At 57.1% G+C, this 19,671-nt stretch overlaps 3 protein-coding genes across 7 annotated transcripts in view; 1 reads left to right on the forward strand and 2 right to left on the reverse strand.

The window, feature by feature from the left end:
* The window catches only part of CDC42 (cell division cycle 42), a 28,668-nt gene extending 24,467 nt beyond the window's left edge, over nt 1-4,201 (reverse strand). The window contains exon 1 of one of the 4 annotated variants that reach the window (XM_055704239.1): nt 4,097-4,201. The gene's annotated coding sequence lies outside the window, so the exon portion shown is untranslated. Of the gene's footprint in view, nt 1-3,260; nt 3,283-3,937; nt 3,961-4,096 lie in introns of those variants that run through there. The other 3 variants (XM_055704240.1, XM_027803335.2, XM_055704238.1) reach the window with 3 other exon arrangements.
* A 3,706-nt stretch (nt 4,202-7,907) lies between these two features.
* Nucleotides 7,908-11,907, reverse strand: C3H1orf50 (chromosome 3 C1orf50 homolog). Its single transcript, XM_055705326.1, has 4 exons — nt 11,748-11,907; nt 10,753-10,839; nt 9,499-9,630; nt 7,908-8,803 (listed from the first exon to the last, which is right to left on the reverse strand). The coding sequence occupies exons 1-4, from the start codon at nt 11,871-11,873 to the stop codon at nt 8,621-8,623; spliced, it is 528 nt and encodes a 175-aa protein (XP_055561301.1). The 5' UTR covers nt 11,874-11,907; the 3' UTR covers nt 7,908-8,620.
* Nucleotides 11,908-11,972: 65 nt separating this feature from the next.
* P3H1 (prolyl 3-hydroxylase 1) lies at nt 11,973-19,513 on the forward strand. 2 transcript variants are annotated; one of them, XM_055705325.1, is made up of 15 exons: nt 11,974-12,550; nt 12,990-13,142; nt 13,348-13,537; nt 13,988-14,119; nt 15,387-15,526; nt 16,256-16,345; nt 16,466-16,518; nt 16,879-17,000; nt 17,195-17,322; nt 17,423-17,518; nt 17,628-17,778; nt 18,259-18,376; nt 18,559-18,634; nt 18,797-18,937; nt 19,017-19,513. In XM_055705325.1, the coding sequence occupies exons 1-15, from the start codon at nt 12,062-12,064 to the stop codon at nt 19,140-19,142; spliced, it is 2,205 nt and encodes a 734-aa protein (XP_055561300.1). In that variant the 5' UTR covers nt 11,974-12,061; the 3' UTR covers nt 19,143-19,513. The 2 variants fall into 2 exon arrangements, 1 of the variants encoding a protein (XP_055561300.1); XR_008731424.1 differs by lacking the exon at nt 19,017-19,513 and having other exon boundaries at nt 11,973-12,550; nt 17,628-17,756; nt 18,797-18,860.
* Nucleotides 19,514-19,671: the final 158 nt, after the last annotated feature.

Consider the following 19,671-nt stretch of genomic DNA (forward strand, 5'->3'; position numbering starts at 1 on the left):
ACATGCCTGCTGTCAAATTCAAGCCCAGCACAGCCCTCCCACAAGCGCTTTTGCATTCAGCTGTTTACCAACCACAGCTGGCCCAACGCAAACAGCTACACCGTTTACGAAGTGGCAAATGCCTTCTTTCCTTACATCCAAAGCTGCAGGAGCATTTTTGTCATTTTTTTCCCCCAAAACAGAACATTCATCATTGGCCAAAAACATAGCACAGGATCTTTCAACTTGAGAAGAGCTGAGCAATTCAAAACAGCTTGTTGCAAACCAAGACAATTCTGGCAGCCTTGGCTATTGCTGCGAGGCTGGCACAAGTGACAGCAATCCTCTCCAGGCGTACCCGGCCGTCTGCCTCTGGGCCTTGATGAGTCCCACTCCACCACACAGTGTAAGGTTTGCTCCAGCACCGTATGAGCAGAGTAAAAACCTTCACCTTGCCATAGTTTGATCTACACGTAGAAAACACACACTGATCCCACACAATCTGACCACAGGCACAGGAGTCTTAGTACAGACCAGCTAGTACCTGCACACCGCCTCCAGACAGAGAGGCTCAAAGAAAGCCCCTGCGTTACTTTTTTAATAAAGGGTTTGGATTTTTAATGAGACCAGAGAACAGCGCACGGACCAACTCTCCTGCTAGGAATTACACCATAACATTTGAAAGTAATGCAGTGAATTAGCAGTGCAACAGCTTAAAATAGAACAACGGTTTTTAAAAGCTTTTGCAAAACTAACTCCTTGTTTTCTTTTTATAGAATGTCATTATTTTAGAAGAAAAGTCAATACATCTCAAGAAAAGAACTCCTTTACTGAAAACAGGCCAAATACAGTATTTTGAAGTTTTTTTAAACCTCTTTAAAACTGAACCCGCTATCTGAAACTCAATGGGAAGATTACAAAGATTAATTACACGACAACAACATTGAAACTTGGCTTCTTGCACTCGCCACTTTAAATTTACTGCACACATAGGGCTGGTGTGCAAAACAAATCCAGTTCTTCCGTCCAAGAACAGCCTAAAGGTTCCACACCAAAAGCCGGGATACCTTGTCCCAGCACCATTTCTGCCATCTCCTACCTGCACAGCATTGTAACGACACAGCAGGGACTGCACAAGGCAGCTGACCACACACAGGGGAGGCCGGACAACCTCGGGGAGGGCTAACTTTGTGCCAGGCTTTAGCCCTGGGCGATACTCTGGCGAAAGGCTTTTACCTGCCATTTCTAGGGGAAAACAATCCTTTCCGATGGTGCAAGTCTGGTGTAAGCTATTTTAAACAGATCATGAAGGAAGCCACTTAATTAAATGACAATAAGCTGCAGAAGTGTAGAGATACTTCATGTTTCTCTAAAAACTCAGCCTAAAAGCTTATCTAGTCACTAAGTTATTTGTCATATATTAAATACTAAAAATAGGGCTTTTTTCACCTGCTATTAGTGTAATGGGGTGAGAGGACCCAAGGCAGAAGCCTACAATACATTAAGTCGTTAAAGAGAGCTTCTTGCTACCTGGAGTACCAGAAACCAGTTTCACTTCCATTTAATTTGACAGCACCTTCATCTTCTACAAAAGGTGCTGTTCTTTCCTCAAGAGCAAAGATAACTACACCCCCTGCAATTCCTCCTTACAGGCTATTTACTCTAGAAGCTCAGATCATTGAAATTCTTATGATCGAGCCTAATGACAGCATGAAGGCTTGGCTGACCACAAAAGGCAGGGAGAGGAAAGAGCTAGCTAAAATACACAAGCCCACAGATGACTTTTAAAAGCTGTGAGCGCTCACATTAGCGTAAAGCAGAGTACACACACCTTGGCTGCAATGATGCATGTTCATTTATTGTACAAAACCCAGCTATACCAACACGCTGTACTAACTTAGAAGCTTGTAGGGTAACAGATAGCTGTTGAAAAAAATTTTAATTAAAGATGTCCAGCTGTCTATATGCTTGTAAGACTTGGAAATTTACGGTAGCACCACAGCTGCATTTTAACCAGAAGGAACTTTTACATCAGGATTGGCGGTCAACTTCATCCTGCACTTCACATTGGCCCTTCACATGCTTTACAGGAAAAGTAAGAAAAGCACAGTTGCACACTCATCAGGGAAATCCCTAGGAGTTTCAGATGGGCTCCATTTCTCTTCACTATTTTTCTTTTTGTAGAAGATCCCCAGTTTCCATTTCAGATATTCTAGGATTTTCAGAGCATTTCCATTAAACAGTGAAAACATCATTCCCAAAACTGGCCATCAGGTTCAGGCAAACAAACAGCCCCAAAGCACAGCATAATAATGAATTAAGAGCATCAGTTCCAGGTCATGAATAACCAAGTTCAAAGTATGCAAATCTAACGATTAAAATTTCTGCCTAGAACACATTACCAAACTGCAAACATGTTTTATCTTGCATTGCAGTAGTTTTTATTCCTTGCCAAGACTTAAAAACCCTTTTCCTCATTGTTACTGAAGCATACAAATCAACAGTTTAAACACAGAATCATTTCTACAGTTAGCGATGCACTGATTCAAGTTTTATGTGCATCCGTAAGACCTGTTTCAAATATACTTTGCCTATATTGCCTTCCCCATAATCCCACACTAACAAGAAGGAACAGTTTACAAAGCAGAACAACAGATTTTCCACATATAGCTAGCCGAATACAAAGGCTTTCTATCTAAAGTTGGTTTTGCATGAGACCTTTTCGCTAATTGGGGGGAAAGAAAAAAAAAAAAAAAGAGAGAGAGAGAAGCTTTAAATGCTTTCTGAGTTATTCCAATTAGCAACGAGGGGCTTGAACCAGGTTTCAAATACACTTCCAAAAAAAAAAAAAAAAAAGATATTTGAGGCACTGCGGTTTAACACTTTGAATCAAGACAGCTAGCACCTCCTTTCCTAGGAGAGAAGGAGCAGAGATGAACAGGAGACAAAGACGATCACAGATGGCCACACCAAACTACTTCTGACTACCCGCTTGTCAGTTAACATGGCCTCCTCCTTACGGCCTGGTCTCCCCCGTGTCTTTCTCAAAGGAGAGTAACAAAGCTGCTGTGGCTCCACCGGCTGCAGTACCCACACAGACAGGGCAAGAGGAATTTGAGCATTTTACAATTCTTCATTAAGCACAGGTTTCCCGGTGCTGATTGGTATGTTTGCAGCTACCTGGCTCGCCAAGCGTCTCCCGCTGCCGCTGCCACCAGCTGCAAGTTCTACCCGCATACAGGAAACAACACACGGCTGAAGTCCAGATCACTAAAACAAACCTTTAAAACACAACTAGGTGATGTGCTGCCGCAGTGTATACACCCTGATGACATTTTTCACAGGAGAAACATATGTCAACACCAGCCACACCGGCTCCGACCCGGGCCAAAACCAGCGACATCGTTGGCACCGTGCAACAACAGCTACCAGGCGGTCTTGGAGCAAGACAAACACCTCGCACCTAGGGAGGCAAAAGCCAAGAAGCGTCTCCCAACTCCTTTTTGTGCGGGAACTGAGTTTTTGCGGTGCATCCAGCTTGAGCTAAGCCTTCCACAGCGCCTGCACCCCCCCAAGGCTCACCCCCTACCAGGGGAGCCGGCGTTGCTCGCCTGAAAGCGGCACGACAGCTCAAGCTGCAGCCCCATGGGCCCAAGCAGCCCTTGGGACGCTCCCCAGCCCCAGGAGCAGCACAACCCCGGTGGGGAGCGGGAAGCCCCCCGTGACGGCCGATGCACGCAGCGCCGCAGCGGCCTCCCGAGCGCCGGGGGTCCGGCCCCCGCCCGCCGCGCCAGGAAGCGGGGGAGGGGAGGAGGCGGCGGCCCGCCACAGCCGCCCCCCGGTAGACCCGACCCCACAAAGGCCGAGCCCCCCCGCCCAGCACGCACCGGAGGAGCTCCGCAGAGCCCACACACACACCCATCCTCCGAGCACCGGGAAGGGCCCCACACACACACACCGGCGGCTGCCCGAGGAGGCCCCACACACACGGCGGGCCCAGGAGAGCGGCTCCCTCTCCGTCCCCGGGAGGGACGACGGGGAAGAAGGGGGGTGGGGGAGGTCGTAACGGGGGGGGGGGTCGCGGCGCTCCCGTGCCCGCCCCGGCGCGGCCGCTCACCTCAGAGTCTCCGCCGGGCGTTGGCAGCTCGCTGCGGGGTCTCCTCGGCTCAGGCACAGGGGCACGCCGCCGCTGACGTCATCACGCACCGGACGTCGGGCGGGGGGGGTAGCGACGGTGTGGCCGGTAGGGGTCGCTGCTGGTTTGGCACGGCACGCCCCGCCCCTCCCCGCCCCGCCCCGGGCGCGCGCGCGCGCCCGGGGCGGGGCGGGGCGGGGCGGGGCGTAGGGAGCTCGGCTGCGGCTTGCCCGCACCCTGGGGGTGGGGGGTCCCGGCCACGGGGGAGGGGGCCATGCCAGGCGTGCACAGCCCTCCGTGCACCCCCTGAGGCCGTGGGATCCCCCAGCCGCACCGCCCTGTGTGCACCCCTGGAGGCTGCAGGACACCCCCCCTCCCCACATCTGCATCACCCTGCATGCACGCTGGGGGACCCTGCACCGCCTTGTATGCACCCGGGGGGCTGGGGGACCCCCACCCTGCATTCATGCTGGGGGCTGCAGGACCCCCACCCTGCACCGCCCTACATGCACGCTGGGAGCTGCAGGACCCCACAACTGCACCACCCTGCATGCACCTGGGGGGCTGAGGGACCCCCACCCTGCAAGCACCCTGGGGGCCATGGGACCCCGCAGCTGCACCGCCATGCAGGCCCCCCTTGGGGACCGTGGGAGCTGGCCTGAAGCACACCACTGCTGAGTAATTCCATTTTTCGAAGCCAGGAAAGCCCCCCGCCCCAAAGGCCAGCGAGCGTCGGCTCTGGGGAGCAATGGCAAGTGGCTCAGGCGTTCGGAGCATCCTTCTCCGCTGGCTCTTCGAAACGAGCCCTGGTTTATCTGCCCATCCAAAAACGGAGCAAAACCCACCCTGCCCAAGGCTAATGGTGTCAGAAGCACATCCACGTCTTCTCCTGCAAAAATGGTCCATCCCTGGGGATTTCGCAGCCAGGCGCTGCCTTCAGACCATGTTCACTGCTGCCCTGAGTGCTCATGAAAGAGCAAAAGGAGAGGAATATTTTCAAAATGCATTTTCAAGACAAAATCGTGAATGGAAATGAAGTCTTGCAGCAGACTGCTGATTCTTAACCTTTTTTATCAGGAAATGCGTTGCGGACTGCAGCTGCGACAGCAGCATGAGCCTGCAGCCCCCAGTTCTGTCTTCGTCACCCCTTACCAGTTGCTCCTCTAAGTAGAGGGCACACGCTCGCCTAAATGAAGGGCTTGAAAAACATGCAGGAGCGAGACATGGCCCATATCTCACCTGCAGACAGCGTGTGCCCTCCGGCACCACGTCCCACTGACTCTTCCCAGCTGCTTTTTGGATTAAATCCCTGCCCCGTTGAGCCAAAAACCCATCAAGGCACCGGCTCAGTAGAGGCTGAGCCGAGCAGATGAGATCATGAACGAGGAGTCCTCCACCATGCACCATCTCCTGGGCTCATGGACACCCATCCTCGCTGCGAGCGCTGCAGGAGGCTCCGGGCTCATCTTCCTGCCACCAGCCCCATCCCTGCCCGCTTTCCAGAGGATGGGTTGCTCAGCTCTGCAGCAGCACCCTCCGGTATTTCTGATGCTGCCTCGGCGCTTTGGGTTTAATCAGAACAAAAACCAGCTGAGATGGCGACACTGGGCGAGCTGTTTTGGGGGGGAACAGTTCCCCCTTTCCAGCATCACCTCCCTGCACCGCAGCAGGACCATTTGGGAGCCACATCCCTGCTTCCCACAGAGCAGGGAGCACCGAGCATGAGCCCACCGTCTCCATGTCCTGCCTCTTGATACCTCCTGTGTAATTTAATACAAAGCTACAGCCAGAGGTTTTGCTCTTCTGGGAAGAATCCAAGAAAAGGCTGGCTAGTGCCCAGAGGAACTGCAGGACACCGGCGAGTTGCGGGGTACGGAGGGTCAGGGGGGCTTGTTGGAGGTGTAGGAAAGCACACGCCAAATCCCACCAAAGGCCAGCGTGTGAAATCCCAAGCTAGAGCTCTACGAACTTCACCCCGATCCCTTCGTGCATTTCATTGTACGGATTTTAATGATAGGAAACAGAGATAAAACTGGGGCAGGAATCCCCTCTTCCCAGAGGAGCATAAATCAACACATGAAGGTCTGTGATGTTGCTGTAATTAGCACCGTGGCAAAGCCCATGCAGTAATTAACTTTCTCCCTTCCAACTTCAGATTTAATAACATGCAGTAAAATAAGACCTAGGGCATTGAAACAAGCAGGGAAAAACCCCATCAAATTAGACACTTGCGACTCGATAAGGAATTAATTATACTCTGGGCTAATAATAACAATCATACATTGCTTTTAATCTGCCCTTGTGCTCCAAGTGAGGGAGGGCGCACTGGGAAAAGGTGACTGAAATGTCCCGCATTGACTCCGAGGAGCAGGGCTCTGCCAGAGGCTTGGCCACACTGGGATGGGGCTGAGCTACCGCACCTGGCAGAGCTGGGAGAAGAAAATCTAGGACAAAAACATCCTGGGCTGACAGGGAGCTGTCCCAAACCGCCCATCCCTCTGTGATCCTAGCAGGGAACAGCTCTTCCCATGGGGAACAGGCGCTGCCAGCAGCCTCGAGCATCAATCAAGGCAAATCCCAGGGTGTGCCAGGGCTGTGGGGATGAGAAAAAGAGGGAGACCAGAGGCAGGAGGAGAGGCTGCACCCTGCCAAAGTGGGAATAAACCACAGCAATGGCAAGACCCAGTGATGGTGCTGGTCCCCAAGGGTCTCTTGGGGATGCAAAGAGGCCCTCCCCCACCTTGGCAGTCACTGCAGCACCCAGCCCAAAGCAGCAGGTTCTGACATTGAGATGGAGAGGCACAAGACGAGTGTGACCTGGGAGAACGTGGTGCTGAGCAGCCTCCTCTGTAGGACTCTGGTGGGGCACTCAAACCCCTCCCAGCTGCAGGTGAGGGCCAGGAGGAGCACAACCCTCTGGGGACTTGGCATAAGACGAACAAATCAATGCTAGAAAGGGAAGAAGGAAGTTTGGAGGAGTTAAGAGATTATTTTGAGACCGTATGCATGAACCGATCCAAGATTGATGCACAGAATTGTGTCAGGCATCACCCAGCAGAGCTGAAGGCAGCAGCGTCTTCCTCAGCAGTGGGTAAGGGGAGATGGGCAATGCCTGGGAAGGTCACTTGGAGCTGAGTGATTGCCTGGAACAAGCCAGCCCCCAGGAAGGTGAGCAACTGCTGCACCCAAGGCCATGCCGCGGGGAACAGAGAACACCACTCTTCCACCACCACCTCGGAAGTCAGGAGAGCCCGACCACAAAGGCTGGTGGAGGTAGAGCTTCTCGCTGAAGCACAACTGCAACTGCACTTCGGTTGGGCTTCACCAAGAAGCACCACCTCCACCCTTGGTGTGCCCAGACACCAGGGTCACAATTCTCCTTCCACAAACGGTCCCCAACCCTTACAATGTCACCGGTGGAGGAGGAGGCTGCAGCCAGTGCGCACATGCAGTGCCTTGAGCAGCACGTAAGGTCACTACCTTGCCATCTCAGGGAGGTGAACAAGTCATAGGAGGGTCTGTTATATGCCAGGATCCAACCTGGATGTCTCCTTCTCCATCAGTACATTCCCACCTTGGCACTTTTCAGGGGAGCAGGCGAGCTCCTGGAGGAGCCCTGTGCAGCTGAGCTGAGGGAGGACACCTCCACAGCTCTGATCTTTGCTTCTCCCCAGTTCTTGGTAGAAAAAGAGAGGCTGGAGATGTCCTACCGGCTCCACGCGCCACCAAGTCTCCCTGGTAAAGCCAAAGGGATGCTTGCCGTGCAGAGAGGACACAGGGCTTGTCTTGGAGGTACATGTGAAATCAAGATCGGTTTATTTCCTCCACAGCTTTGGCACAGAGGCGTTCAGTGTTCCTGCACGTTCCTGTCTCACCCTGGCTAATCCGCTTAAAACTAAGGGCAACACACGAGGACTGTGAAACACCCACATTTTGAGGAGCACCTGAAGCCTGCACAGCACTTTTGAGGACACTCTTCCCAGAGAAGCAAGCTCCAGGTCACCTCATGTCCCAGACTCAGGGGTCTGGACAAGCTGCAATGCAGACCAACAGACTCCAGTCACAACAGACTCTTCTGCACAGGATTTTGACTGCTCTTCCCAGGCCAAAGAGCTTCCTAAATAGGTGCATTTTAACGAGAGGCAAAATCCAGCCTTGAAATCATTACCTGCTGCAGGTAGTCACAGGGAGGTACACCAGAGCCGAACAGGTAGGACATATTTTATAGCATTATCACACCTGCCCCGAGCAATTTTGCTTTTTGCCCCAAGCCCTCTTGGAATTGACTCCACCTATTATCCCTCTCTCGCTACAGCTTGGCATAAGTCGAAGAAATAAATTACTCAATTACCAGAAAATCCAGTAAGACTGAATGCAGAATTAGTCTCTTAAAGCACAGAGCAAGTACTGGCGGCATCAGCATTTTTGGTTCTTGGTCTCCTTCCTTGCCCTGCCTTTGGCAGCACGCAGGGACTCTACTCAGGAGGTCCTGTATGGTCACTTGTGTCACTTGGTCAAGCCCTGGAAGTTGGGCTCTGTACACGGAGGCAGGGCTGCCTGCCGGCTCAGCAGCTTGTCCAGGATGTTTATTTCAGCATCTCGTCTCTCAATGTCCTCAAATGGAGTCCAGGACATGTCGTGCTGGAGCTTATAGGCACCAAGAAATTCATGGGGACTGGTCCCCCATTCCTGAAGGAGAAAGGAGATATTCACATCACTGCTCAGTTTCCCTTGGAGCTGGGCTGCGCTGTCCCTCAGCCCAACTTCTGCCCGTGCTGGATAGCCCTACCACCTCTGAAGCAGTCCCAGCGATGTGACCATCCAGTTTTCTAACTTAAAAATAGGCTCAACTACCCTGAGTCTAGGACTCGGTAGAGCTACAAGCGCTGCTGACGCAGGGAGGCTTGGGCATACAAGATCTCCCTGACCTGCACAGAGCTTCTCTACATGCTCTGTGCTTTGCTCTGAAGCCTTCACCCTGCATGTAAGAAAATGGGTGGCCTGGAAGGAGGATCATCTCTCTGAGATCACCCCTACCAAGCTGCAGACAAACTCACTCCCAGGGCTGAAGCACCAGAGGAGACAGTACTGCCAGGCAGGGAAGGCCCTGGGCACGTTTGCAGTTCTTTATTTCCAGAGAAAGCACTGCAGGAACCGAAAGGCAGAATTCAGGACCAGACACCAAAGGTCTTCTTGCCCACCATCCGCTAAGAGAACTTCATGATACGGTTCTTACACCAGCAGAGTAACTCAGACCAAACACCAACTGAGCAGGGGCCAACAAACACCCCCTCGGTGCTTTAGTCTGAGCTCAGAAGTACCCAAGCACCAGAAAAATGGGGGGTTTCCCCTCCATGCTTCCCCAGGGGCTGTAAACCACCCACCTTCGGAGACAGGATGGAGAAGTATCGCTGACCACTCTCCCGCCTGTACATGTAGTAAATGTTTCCTGGCTTCTTCACAAGGTTGCAGGCCACGTGGTGCAGGTCAGCGTCTCTGTTAGCTTCATCCAAGACCTAAAAAACCCCAAATTTAAAATTTCCCCACTTGAAATAAAATGACAACATGCTACTGCCTCTCAGCCAGAGCCCAAGATACATCGCTTGACACACCACTTGCAAGGCCTCATCCTCCCCCGCGCACATCTGACTTCAAGCGGCACATCTTTACTTGCCCCAGGAAGGAGATACTTTCCAAAGAGAGAAAGTTTTCTCCAAGTTTCCCCTGTCAGCTGAACCTCAGAGCTCCTGCAGTCCTCTACGGAGGTGGAGATAGCTCCAAGCATCAAGGACCTCTTCACCACAGCCCCAGAGTTCACCTCCGTGCCTGACCCCACCATGTGCTGGACTCGTTCTTTGTCTCCCTATGCAGCTGCTGGACCCCGGGGGCTTCCCTGCTGCCATCCCCAAGGGACGGGACAGCAAACAAAGGGGGAATTCATCTCTCCAGCTCCACCAGCTGACTGCGCCACAGCTCTGGCTCCACCAGTTAATGACTACATGACGTAGTGGCCTTGATGGCAGCAGGCCAGTCACAGTGACTGGCAGATCCTTTCCCACTCAGGCTCCAAGATTTCACCCCCAAGGATGAAGTCTGAATTGAAGAGGACAGCCGAGCCTTGCTGGGCTTGTTGCCAGGGCCACCTGCTCCAGCAAATGAGCTGGGACAAACTGGAAAGCCAAACCCATCATCAGGTAACAGCTCATCTCCCCTAGGGACTCAAAATATAGCCAGAGCCACCACCTGTCCACCCCACTGTGCCGAGTCCTCCTGGGAGCACAACACACACACTACAGTGACAGGAGTCATCTGTCCCCAAACTAGTCATCTCTCTGTCCCTTCTGACACCTGGACTGCTTCTGACTAGCCACCGTCTCCTCTACCATAACAGAAGTTCCTCTGATGTGCAGAGGACTCGGGGAAAACACCACAACCAACCTTCCCCCCTCCCCAGCTGATACCAGACAATGAACCCTCCTTGTTTCTTCACCGAACCGTCTCTGCTTGTCTCCCAGCCATGACTCACATCCAGGCCATGACTCACATCCAGGCCGCAGCTCTCTCAAGTGCTTGGAGAGCTCGCAAGCCCCTCGCAAGCACAAGGTAACAAACCTTCTGCCCAGCAGATGCACCCTCACCTTCCGAGCCTGCTCCTGCAAGTACCGGATCTGCTCAGCGATGACGGTCAATTTATTGCAGGCGTTCGCTCGGATGAAGTCGTCTGCCTGTGGGGAAGAACGAGGTTTGGTCCGGACAGGGGAGAGCCGTGGCCGCTCGGATCCTGCCATGTGCATGCCAGTGCAGCAGCAGTGGTGGCCTCGCTCGAGCCTTTAATGGGGCTGTGGGTGCTGCAGGAGCTGCCCCACGTGTGGCTGTGGGGCAGCTGTGACACCCCACACGGTGGGGCAACAGCCACGGAGGAGAGACCAGGCACTGGGAGCTGCCTGAACATGCTGGGTAGCAGTGGGAGCAGTAGGGTGTACTGGGAGGCACTGGGGTGGACCAAGAGGTAGTGGGATGCACTGGGAGGAGGCAGGACTCAGGGAAGCATTTAGTTGGACTGAGAAGCTCTGGGGGGCGTACTGGACTGAGAGGTATTATTGGAAGGCAATAGGATTTACTGGGAGGCACTGGGGGTGACAGGAGAACATACTGGGAGGCACTGGGATGGACTGGGAGTCGCTAAAGGGGCAACAAAACGTATCAGGAGGTGCTGGGATGGAGTGGGAGAGCAGGCGGTAGGCCACGCTGAAGGCACTGGGGTGGACTAAAGGCAGTGGGGCATGCTGCGAGGCAGCAAGCTATACTGGGATGCACTGGGAGCTTACTGGGACGTTCTGGGAGTCACTGGCGGGCAGCAAGACGCGGCAGGAGGCACCGAGGCGCAATGGGCGGTACCGGCAGCATGTGGCGCACTGGGGAACACTGGGGCGCACTAGGAGGGGACGGCGGGATACGGTGGAAGGCACCGCGGAGCACAGCGGGAGGCCGTCGGGGACAGCGGCGAGGGGCGAGATGTGCTGGGAGGCACAAGGGCCGCCGGCGGCTACGGAAGCCCTACAGGCGGCCGGGAGGGAACCGGGACACCGGGTACGCTGCCTCCGCCGTCCCGCCGCCGGGGCCCGGCCCTCACCTGCTGCACCTGCCGGGCCAGGGCCACCAGGTCCCCGGGGTCCCCGAGGCGGGCGGCGCGACCCGCACTGCCCTCCACCAGGGCCAGGCCCACGCCATGGGGCTCCGCGCCACCCTCCGCCGCCATTACCGGGCCGCTAAACCCCCCCTCTTCCGCCCGGCGAGGAGCGACTTCCGCCGTGGGGCGGGGCCAGGGGAGGTGCGGGCGCTGATTGGTCGGCGGGCGGGGCGCGGCGGAGGGGCGGGGCGAGCCGCGCTCCGGTGCCCGGTTCGGGGCGCGGCGGCGGGGGCGCGCGCGCGGCCCCGGGCTCGGCCATGGCGCTGCCCGCGCTGCTGTCACTGCCGCTGCAGCTGCTGCTGCTGCCGCCGCTGCTGCTGCTTCTGCCGCGTGCCGCGACGCCACTGGAGTCGGTACCGGGGCCGGTACCGGGCGACCCCCCGCTGCCGGCCCAGTCCCCGGATGCTCTGTTCGCCGCCGGTGCTGAGGCGTACACTCGGGGCGACTGGCCCACCGTGGTGCTGCAGATGGAGCGGGCGCTGCGGGCCCGGGCGGCCGTGCGCTCCCGCTTGGTGCGGTGCCGCCTGCTCTGCGCCAACGGCACGGCCGGACCGGCGGAGGGCACCGGGCCCCAGCTCGAACCGGTGCTCCGGGACCTGCTTTTCTTCCGGGGGCTGCTGCGCCGCGCCGCCTGCTTGCGGGGCTGCGGGCCCGCTGCGCCCACCCGGTACCGCCTGGGCGACGAGCTGGAGCGCGAGTTCAGCAAGCGCAGTCCCTACAACTACCTGCAGGTCGCCTATTTCAAGGTACGGCACCGGCACCGGGAACGGGAACGGCCGAGGGGGGGGGTGCCGTGACCGGCGGGACCGGCAGAGCCCCCGGGAAGGGCAGCGGGATGTCCCGGGGAGGGATGGGCGGGATGCCCGGAGGGATCGCAGAACCGGGCGGGGGGTGGTGGGATGGAACCGGGGAGGGAAGGGGGGTCCCGAGAGGCGGGAGGGGCCGGCTGTCTGCGCCGAGGGGGGGGGGGCGCCGAACGGCGGCCCCGGGCCCTGCCCGGCCCTCCCCTGCCCCCCCCCCGCAGTGCCACGTCGGAGCTCGCCGGGGCCGCCCCCCGTCCCCGCCCTCCATCCCGGCTGCGGGACCCCCCGGGGCCACCGGGATGCTCCGGCGGGCGGGAGTCCGCCCGGTACCCCTCGGTAGCCCACGCCGTGGGGTCTCACCTCCGCTTCTGGTGCCACCCAGCTGAACCGGCCGGCAGCGGCGGCGGCAGCAGCTCACACTTTCTTCATGGCCAACCCTGCGCACCAGGAGATGAGGCAGAACCTGGAGTACTACCAAGCCATGGCGGGTGTCCGCCAGGAGGACTTCACCGACCTGGAGGCCAAGCCCCACCTGGTGAGACACCCCCACCCCCCCCAAACACCCATCAGCTGCTGGACCCAGCCAGGTCCCGCCACTGCTGTTGGCTTGGCAAAGCTCATGAGATGCCACCTGGGTGCTGTGAGGTCCATCCTGGGGGGGTGAGGCATCCCCGGGGGCTCCGTCAGGGGGAGTGGAGTCTTCTGTCCCCCCCAGCCCCTCGTTTCTCATCCCTCCGCAGAGCGAGTTTCGGCTGGGTGTCCGGTTTTACACGGAGGAGCAGCCGGCTGCCGCCATCCTGCACCTGGAGAAGGCGTTGGAGGAGTATTTTGTGGCAGACGCCGAATGCCGCGCCCTCTGCGAGGGCCCCTACGACTACGAGGGCTACAACTACCTGGAGTACAACGCGGACCTTTTCCAGGCCATCACAGGTGGGATTCACTCAAGCTGTGTCCTCGTCTCAAGAGTTGGGATGATCCTGGAGGGTGGTGGTCCCCAAAGAGGGCAAACCCCATCTTAGGCTTCTCTAGGAGCGTGGCCAGTAAGTGGCAGGAGGTGTTTGCCCACGCTTAGCGCTGGGGGTGATGCCCAGGAAGCCCCCAAATTCCAGAGGGATATGGAAAAACAGGAGAGGGGCTAGCGGAGGGTCACCAGGATGCAAGGATGGGAGGCTGAGGACGGCCATGCCATCTCCAGAAGACGGCACAGCCCCATCACCGATATGCGGAGGTGGGCAACCACCATCCTTGAGGGCTTCCATCACCAAAAAACTGGCAACAGCCCCGCTGTGAGCCGGAGATTGGAGTGGAGGCCCCCTCAGGGTGCTGTCCTCCAGCCCTTGGGTGACCACGAGTGGTGACCTGAGGGTTTTTTTCCAACAGATCACTACATGCAGGTGCTAAGCTGCAAGCAGGGCTGCGTCACGGAGTTGGCCTCACCGCCTGGTCAGGACAAGCCTTTGGAGGATTTCCTACCCTCGCACTTCAACTACCTGCAGTTCGCCTACTACAACAGTAAGCAGCTGGTTGCTGTGTCCTCCGATGGCCATCGGGGCTGGACGTCGCGTTCTGCAGAGGCAGAAATCAGAGGTTCACCAGATGGGTTGGGGTTGGGAAGGGACCTTCAAAGATCATCTAGTCCAAGCTGAGATGGAAGGACATCTTGCACTAAACCAGGCTGCTCAGAGCCCCATGCAACCTGACCTTGAACGCTTCCAATGATGGGGCATCCACAGCTTCTCTGACTGTCCTGTTCTGGTGTTCCACCACCCTCAGCGTAGATTTTCCTCCTCTTGGCCAACCTAAACCAACCCTCTTTCAGGTGAAAGCCATTGCCCCTTGTCCTGTCGCTACAAGCCTTGGTAAAAAGTTGTCTCCATCTTTCTTGTAAACCCTCTTTATAGACGGAAAGGCTGCCAGAAGGTCTCCTTAGAGCCTCCTCCAGACTCAACAACCCCAGCCTGTCCTCAGGGGAGAGGTGCTCCAGCCCTCAGATCATTACTCTGGCCTCCTCTGGACACCCATTTCCCCAGTCTTTACTGATACTGGTGGAGAACCTTCCACTTGACCTTGTTGAACCTTCCACTTGACCTTGTTGAACTTCACGGAGATCTGGATCTCGCTGCACCAACCCTCCACATCGCTTTAAATGCTCAGTTCCCAGGCAGCTTCGCTTTCCAAGTGAAATAACAGCCTGGAGAAACATATTTTTCCTTTTTTTTTTCTCCCAGCTATCCACCTCTTGCTCCAAACCACAGAGCCACCCTCCCCCTCCAGAACAGTTTTGTTATAACCCAGGCAAATCCACCCTTTTTTAAAAAATATTTTATCTTTTTTTTTTTATTCACCTCCTTAGAAAACTATAAGCTGTTTCTGTACAAATTTCTCCAAAAGGAGGAGGAGGGAAAAAAATGAAGTCCAAGAAGATTGAAAGGCTGGAATTCTTGGCGTGAAAATGGGTCGGGATGCTTAAGTGGCTGAAAATTGGGAACGGTCGGCTCTTGCTGCCTGGAAGTAGGTTCAGGATGTTTTCCAAGCAAGAAAATTACCCAGGCAGCCTCCCCGATTTCTGGCGAGATGATTTCTGGAGGCAGGAGAGTGTCTTGGACTCTTAATTTTGCCGTTGTGGCAGCAGTTGTGTTTGCTTCTGGGCATCTGCCCTCCTTGGGAGACCCTTTGGAGAACAAGAAGGACTTTCTTTCTTGGTTCTCCTCCGTATCCCTGTTTGCTCCGTCTCAGATGCTCTTGGACGCGCTGTTAACGGCCCCGTTTCTCTTTGCAGATGGGAATTATGAAAAAGCCATTGAATGTGCCAAAACATACTTGCTCTTCTTTCCAAATGACGAGGTGATGAACCAGAATTTGGCCTATTACACCGCCGTCCTGGGGGAAAACCTGGCAGGACACATCCGACCCCGAGAGGTGAGCAAGGAGCTGGGGTGAGCCCTTGCAGGGACATCTTTTCCCCTCCTTGGAGACCTTGGCAGAGGTTTTGGGGTCTGCTTTGGATGGGTCTGCTCTGGGCAAGCCACCCTTTTTGGTGGCAAAGTGGAGAGGACTGGATGAAATGCACGACCCAAGAAGCTAGAAAATAGCCGAGAGACCGAAAAAACATCCTTGGCAAAATGTCTTTGGCCAAGTGAAGGCTTGGTGGCTTGCCCAAGGGGACCAGCTCTTGTGGGAGAGGGCTGTGAGAGGCAGAGGGACAGGCTTTTTTGGAGGATCTGAGCCCGCCTCTGTGACACATTCCATAACGGAGGTGAAATTGCTGAAAAAGGAAAGGATTTGGCTTCAAAATAGCTGGATCCGGACGCTCGCGTGCTGCCTGGGAGGTGGTGGGCAGGGATGGAGGTCTCTGCCCCACGTCAGCTGGAGCATCTTCTAAAGAGCTTCCTGCAGGAGGGATGTGCATGTGCCTCTGTCTCCCCCGTCCTCTCCCCAGGACTCGTCCACGTGGGACAGGGAGGTTCATGCAAGATGGGGAAAGCCACTCGCTTCCCGGCTGCCAGAGGGACCGGGAAACCAGGGCTGTGGGTCTGGAGCGAGGACTGCGGGAATGATGTAAACCCTGCGCCCTCCCGCCCTCGCTCGGGGTCTTCCCAGAGCCCTTGTGCCATGCCCTCACCCTGCCCCCTCTGCCCCTCGCCGCAGGAGATCCAGGCATACCACCAGCGAAGCCTGATGGAGAAGGAGCTGCTCTTCTTCAGCTACGATGTCTTTGGCATCCCCTTCGTGGACCCGGTGGGTGGTGCTGGACCAGGCTGGTGGTCCAGCATGCAGTGGCCAGATGGATGGGGCGTGAGGGGTCTGCATCCCAGCCAGATCCTCGTCCAGCTCCTGATGTTGTTCTTCTGGCTGCAGGACACTTGGACACCCGAAGAGGTGATACCAAAAAGGCTGCGAGAGAAACAAAAGTGAGTGCTCTCCCAAGCTGATGGCCAAGCCAACGCAACGGGGGCTGACGGGACGTACCCCTCTTTCTCCATGGGCTTTGGGTGAAAGGCCATGGCCATGGAGCTGCTGCCAGGGAGGGGGGGTTGGTGTTGGGGCTGGAAGAGGCTGCTGGAGGGCAGAGCTTTGTTCCCTATGTGATGGGGTGGTGGTGATGGGCATGGGTAGGTCATCCCAAGCAGCTTGGGGTGAGGGATGCGTTGAGATGACTCTCTCCAGCCTTGGGCTTTGTCACCGGCCCCTGGAAGCAACTTGTCCTGGTGCCCCTCATTCCTGATGTGGGGAAAGTGGGGCGGTGGAGCTGATGGCTGCCGCGTGCCCAGGGTGGAGCGGGAGACAGCAGCGCGCATCTCCGAGGAGATTGGCAACCTCATGAAGGAGATCGAGACGCTGGTGGAGGAGAAGGCCAAGGAGTCCGCCGATATGAGCAAGTTCATCCGAGAAGGTGTGGAGAGCTGGGAGGGGAGGTGGGATGGGAACCTCCATGTCCTCTGCTGCCATGCCAGCTCATGGTCCTTCCTGCTGCCAACTCATGGTCCTTCCACATGGGTGGTGGCAGGAGCAGGTCCCAGGACCACAGCTTCTCCCAGGACTGGTGGCACCTATCCCCACCTCCTCCTGATCCTGTTTGTGCCACAGGTGGCCCTTTGGTGTACGAAGGAGCCAGTGTCACCATGAACTCCAAAGCTCTGAATGGCTCCCAGCGTGTCGTGGTGGACGGAGTCCTTTCTGCCGAGGAGTGCCGGGAGCTGCAGAGACTCACCAATGTGAGTGGGGGGACGGCGGGCAGGGGTGGGACAGGGGGTGCGGGGGGGCCCCGTATTGCAGCTCACAAGTTGGACCGGTGGCACCGATGGGGTTTTGCAGGCAGCTGCCTCGGCCGGGGATGGCTATCGTGGGAAGACATCTCCTCACACCCCCAGTGAGACCTTCTACGGCGTGACCGTCCTCAAGGCTCTCAAGGTGAAGGTGGCTGTGGGGAGCGGGGAGGAGCAGGCTGTGGAGACAAGGTGGGTGGTGGTGGTTGCCCAAGCCACCTGGGGCTGAGCCCATGTCCCATCTGTCCCCACAGCTGGGCCAGGAGGGCAAGGTGCCCCTGCAGAGCGCCTACCTCTACTACAACGTGACGGAGAAGGTGCGGCACATGATGGAGTCCTACTTTCGCCTGGAGGTCCCGCTCCACTTCTCCTACAGCCACCTGGTATGCCGCACGGCCATCGATGGTGAGCATGGCCTCGGAGGAGCACAGCCTGAGGAGAAGCAAGTCTCCTTCAGCTTCTTGTCCTGTCTGGGTCCCCTCCAACAGCTGGGGTGGTCTGGGCTTGGACCTTGCCTTGGAGACCTCCTTGCTGCTCCCAAACCTGCTGCTTCTCCCTAAGCCGGGTTTGGGAAGATGAGCAGCTCCAGTGGTTGCCCCCAGCGGGGCAGGTGGCTTCGTGCCACGCAGGGTTCCAGCGCTTGGAGGCGGTTGGGATCGGGTGCTGGGAGAAGCTGGAATTGGAAGGCCATGGAGATGCCATGGGACAAGTCAACAGAGGCTTGTGCCACCTGAATGGCCTCTCATAGTCCACGCTCCAGTGAGTGGAAGGGCTGTAGGCTACAGGTGACTTTCTTGTCACCTCCAAGCACATGACGCTGGGGGACAGACCCTGGTCCTGCAAGGATGGAGTGGTCCTGATGTGCCAGGTCTTGTTCCACCCTAGAGAAGCAAGAAGGCCGGAGTGACAACAGCCACGAGGTGCATGTGGACAACTGCATCCTCAACGCAGAGGCCCTGGTGTGCCTGAAGGAACCTCCAGCCTACACCTTCCGGGATTACAGGTATCAGTGGTGTGTCCCCCACGAGGGCACCGTGGCTTGGTGGCACCTGGGTTGGGAGGACAACCCAGCCTGGGCTCTCCTACCTCCGGCTCTTGCCATGGTGTTGGGGGAGCTCCAGACCCACCTGCTTGCCGGAGCTATGGTGATGGTTGTCACCTCCGCTTGTCGCCTGCTTCCTTCAGCGCCATCCTCTACCTCAACGGGGACTTCGAAGGAGGAGCCTTCTACTTCACCGAGCTGGATGCCAAGACCGAGACCGTAAGTAGCTCAGCTCCTCGAGGATCCCTGTGCAGCACCAAAGCCACCTCCTGCCTGCTGGGGAGGTCCCCTGTGCCACCCACCGTGAGGGATGAGCTTGGGGAGGGACCCACTCGCCCCCCTCTTGTGCATCCTGACGGGGGGGTCTCCCACCCATCGCAGGCGGAGGTCCAGCCACAGTGCGGTCGCGCCGTGGGCTTCTCCTCCGGCTTGGAGAACCCCCACGGGGTGAAAGCCGTCACCAAGGGCCAGCGCTGCGCCATCGCCCTCTGGTTCACCCTGGACCCCCGGCACAGCGAGCGGGTGAGCTCCCTGCGGGGCAGTGGGTCTGCGGGGGGGAGGTGTCAGGGGCCGCGCTTATCACCATGGGTCTGCCCCACAGGAGCGCGTGCAGGCAGACGACCTGGTGAAGATGCTTTTCGGCGCAGAAGAGGGGGATTTGCTGCAGGAGACGGAGCCGCAGCAGGACCCGCCGGCTGCCCTCGCGCTGGGGAAGGACGAGCTGTGACATCCCAGAGCTGTGACATCCCACAGGCACCGGGACATCCCTGCCGGGACCAGCGATGCTCAGGCTGGATGGGACCCCCCTCTGCCCCCCGCCGGCGTGGGAAGGGGATTTGGGGGATGCCCTGCACCCCGCTGCAGAGCTGACCTGGGGGTATCACAGGCGGAGCTGACCTGGGAGTATCACAGAGACTCTGGGGCGGGGGGGGAGGTGACATGGGGGACAGGTGACATGGGGGACAGGGGAGGGATGCTCTTTTCAGGGCGAGGACCCAGTGCCACCGTAGCAGACACGTGCCTTTCCGCTCGGCTGAACCTGCGGCTATTTAAGTGCCTTCTGCAGAAAATGGGTGAATAAAGGTGGGTTTTTTCTAAGCTGTCACTTGCTGAGTGGGGGGCTGAAGGATGCCCCCCAACCCCTGCCCTCTATGTCCTCTGGCCTTGGGACACATCCTGCCCTCATTCCAAGCATTTTCCCGAGGGTTCTACAGCCCTGCAACCCCAGGAGGGCGTTTTGTGGGGACAACAGGGAT

This window comes from Falco cherrug, chromosome 3, assembly GCF_023634085.1.
Source record: "Falco cherrug isolate bFalChe1 chromosome 3, bFalChe1.pri, whole genome shotgun sequence".
NCBI lineage: Eukaryota > Metazoa > Chordata > Aves > Falconiformes > Falconidae > Falco > Falco cherrug.

Coding starts and splice junctions, on each gene's coding strand:
- C3H1orf50 (XM_055705326.1), bottom strand. CDS start 11,873: ATGGCGGCGGAGGGTGGCGCGGAGCCCCATGGCGTGGGCCTGGCCCTG. Junction 10,840..11,747: donor TGGCCCGGCAGGTGCAGCAG/GTGAGGGCCGGG, acceptor TCTTCCCCACAG/GCAGACGACTTCATCCGAGC. Junction 9,631..10,752: donor TGCAGGAGCAGGCTCGGAAG/GTGAGGGTGCAT, acceptor GGGGTTTTTTAG/GTCTTGGATGAAGCTAACAG.
- P3H1 (XM_055705325.1), top strand. CDS start 12,062: ATGGCGCTGCCCGCGCTGCTGTCACTGCCGCTGCAGCTGCTGCTGCTG. Junction 15,527..16,255: donor GACACATCCGACCCCGAGAG/GTGAGCAAGGAG, acceptor CCCTCGCCGCAG/GAGATCCAGGCATACCACCA. Junction 18,938..19,016: donor ACCCCCGGCACAGCGAGCGG/GTGAGCTCCCTG, acceptor TCTGCCCCACAG/GAGCGCGTGCAGGCAGACGA.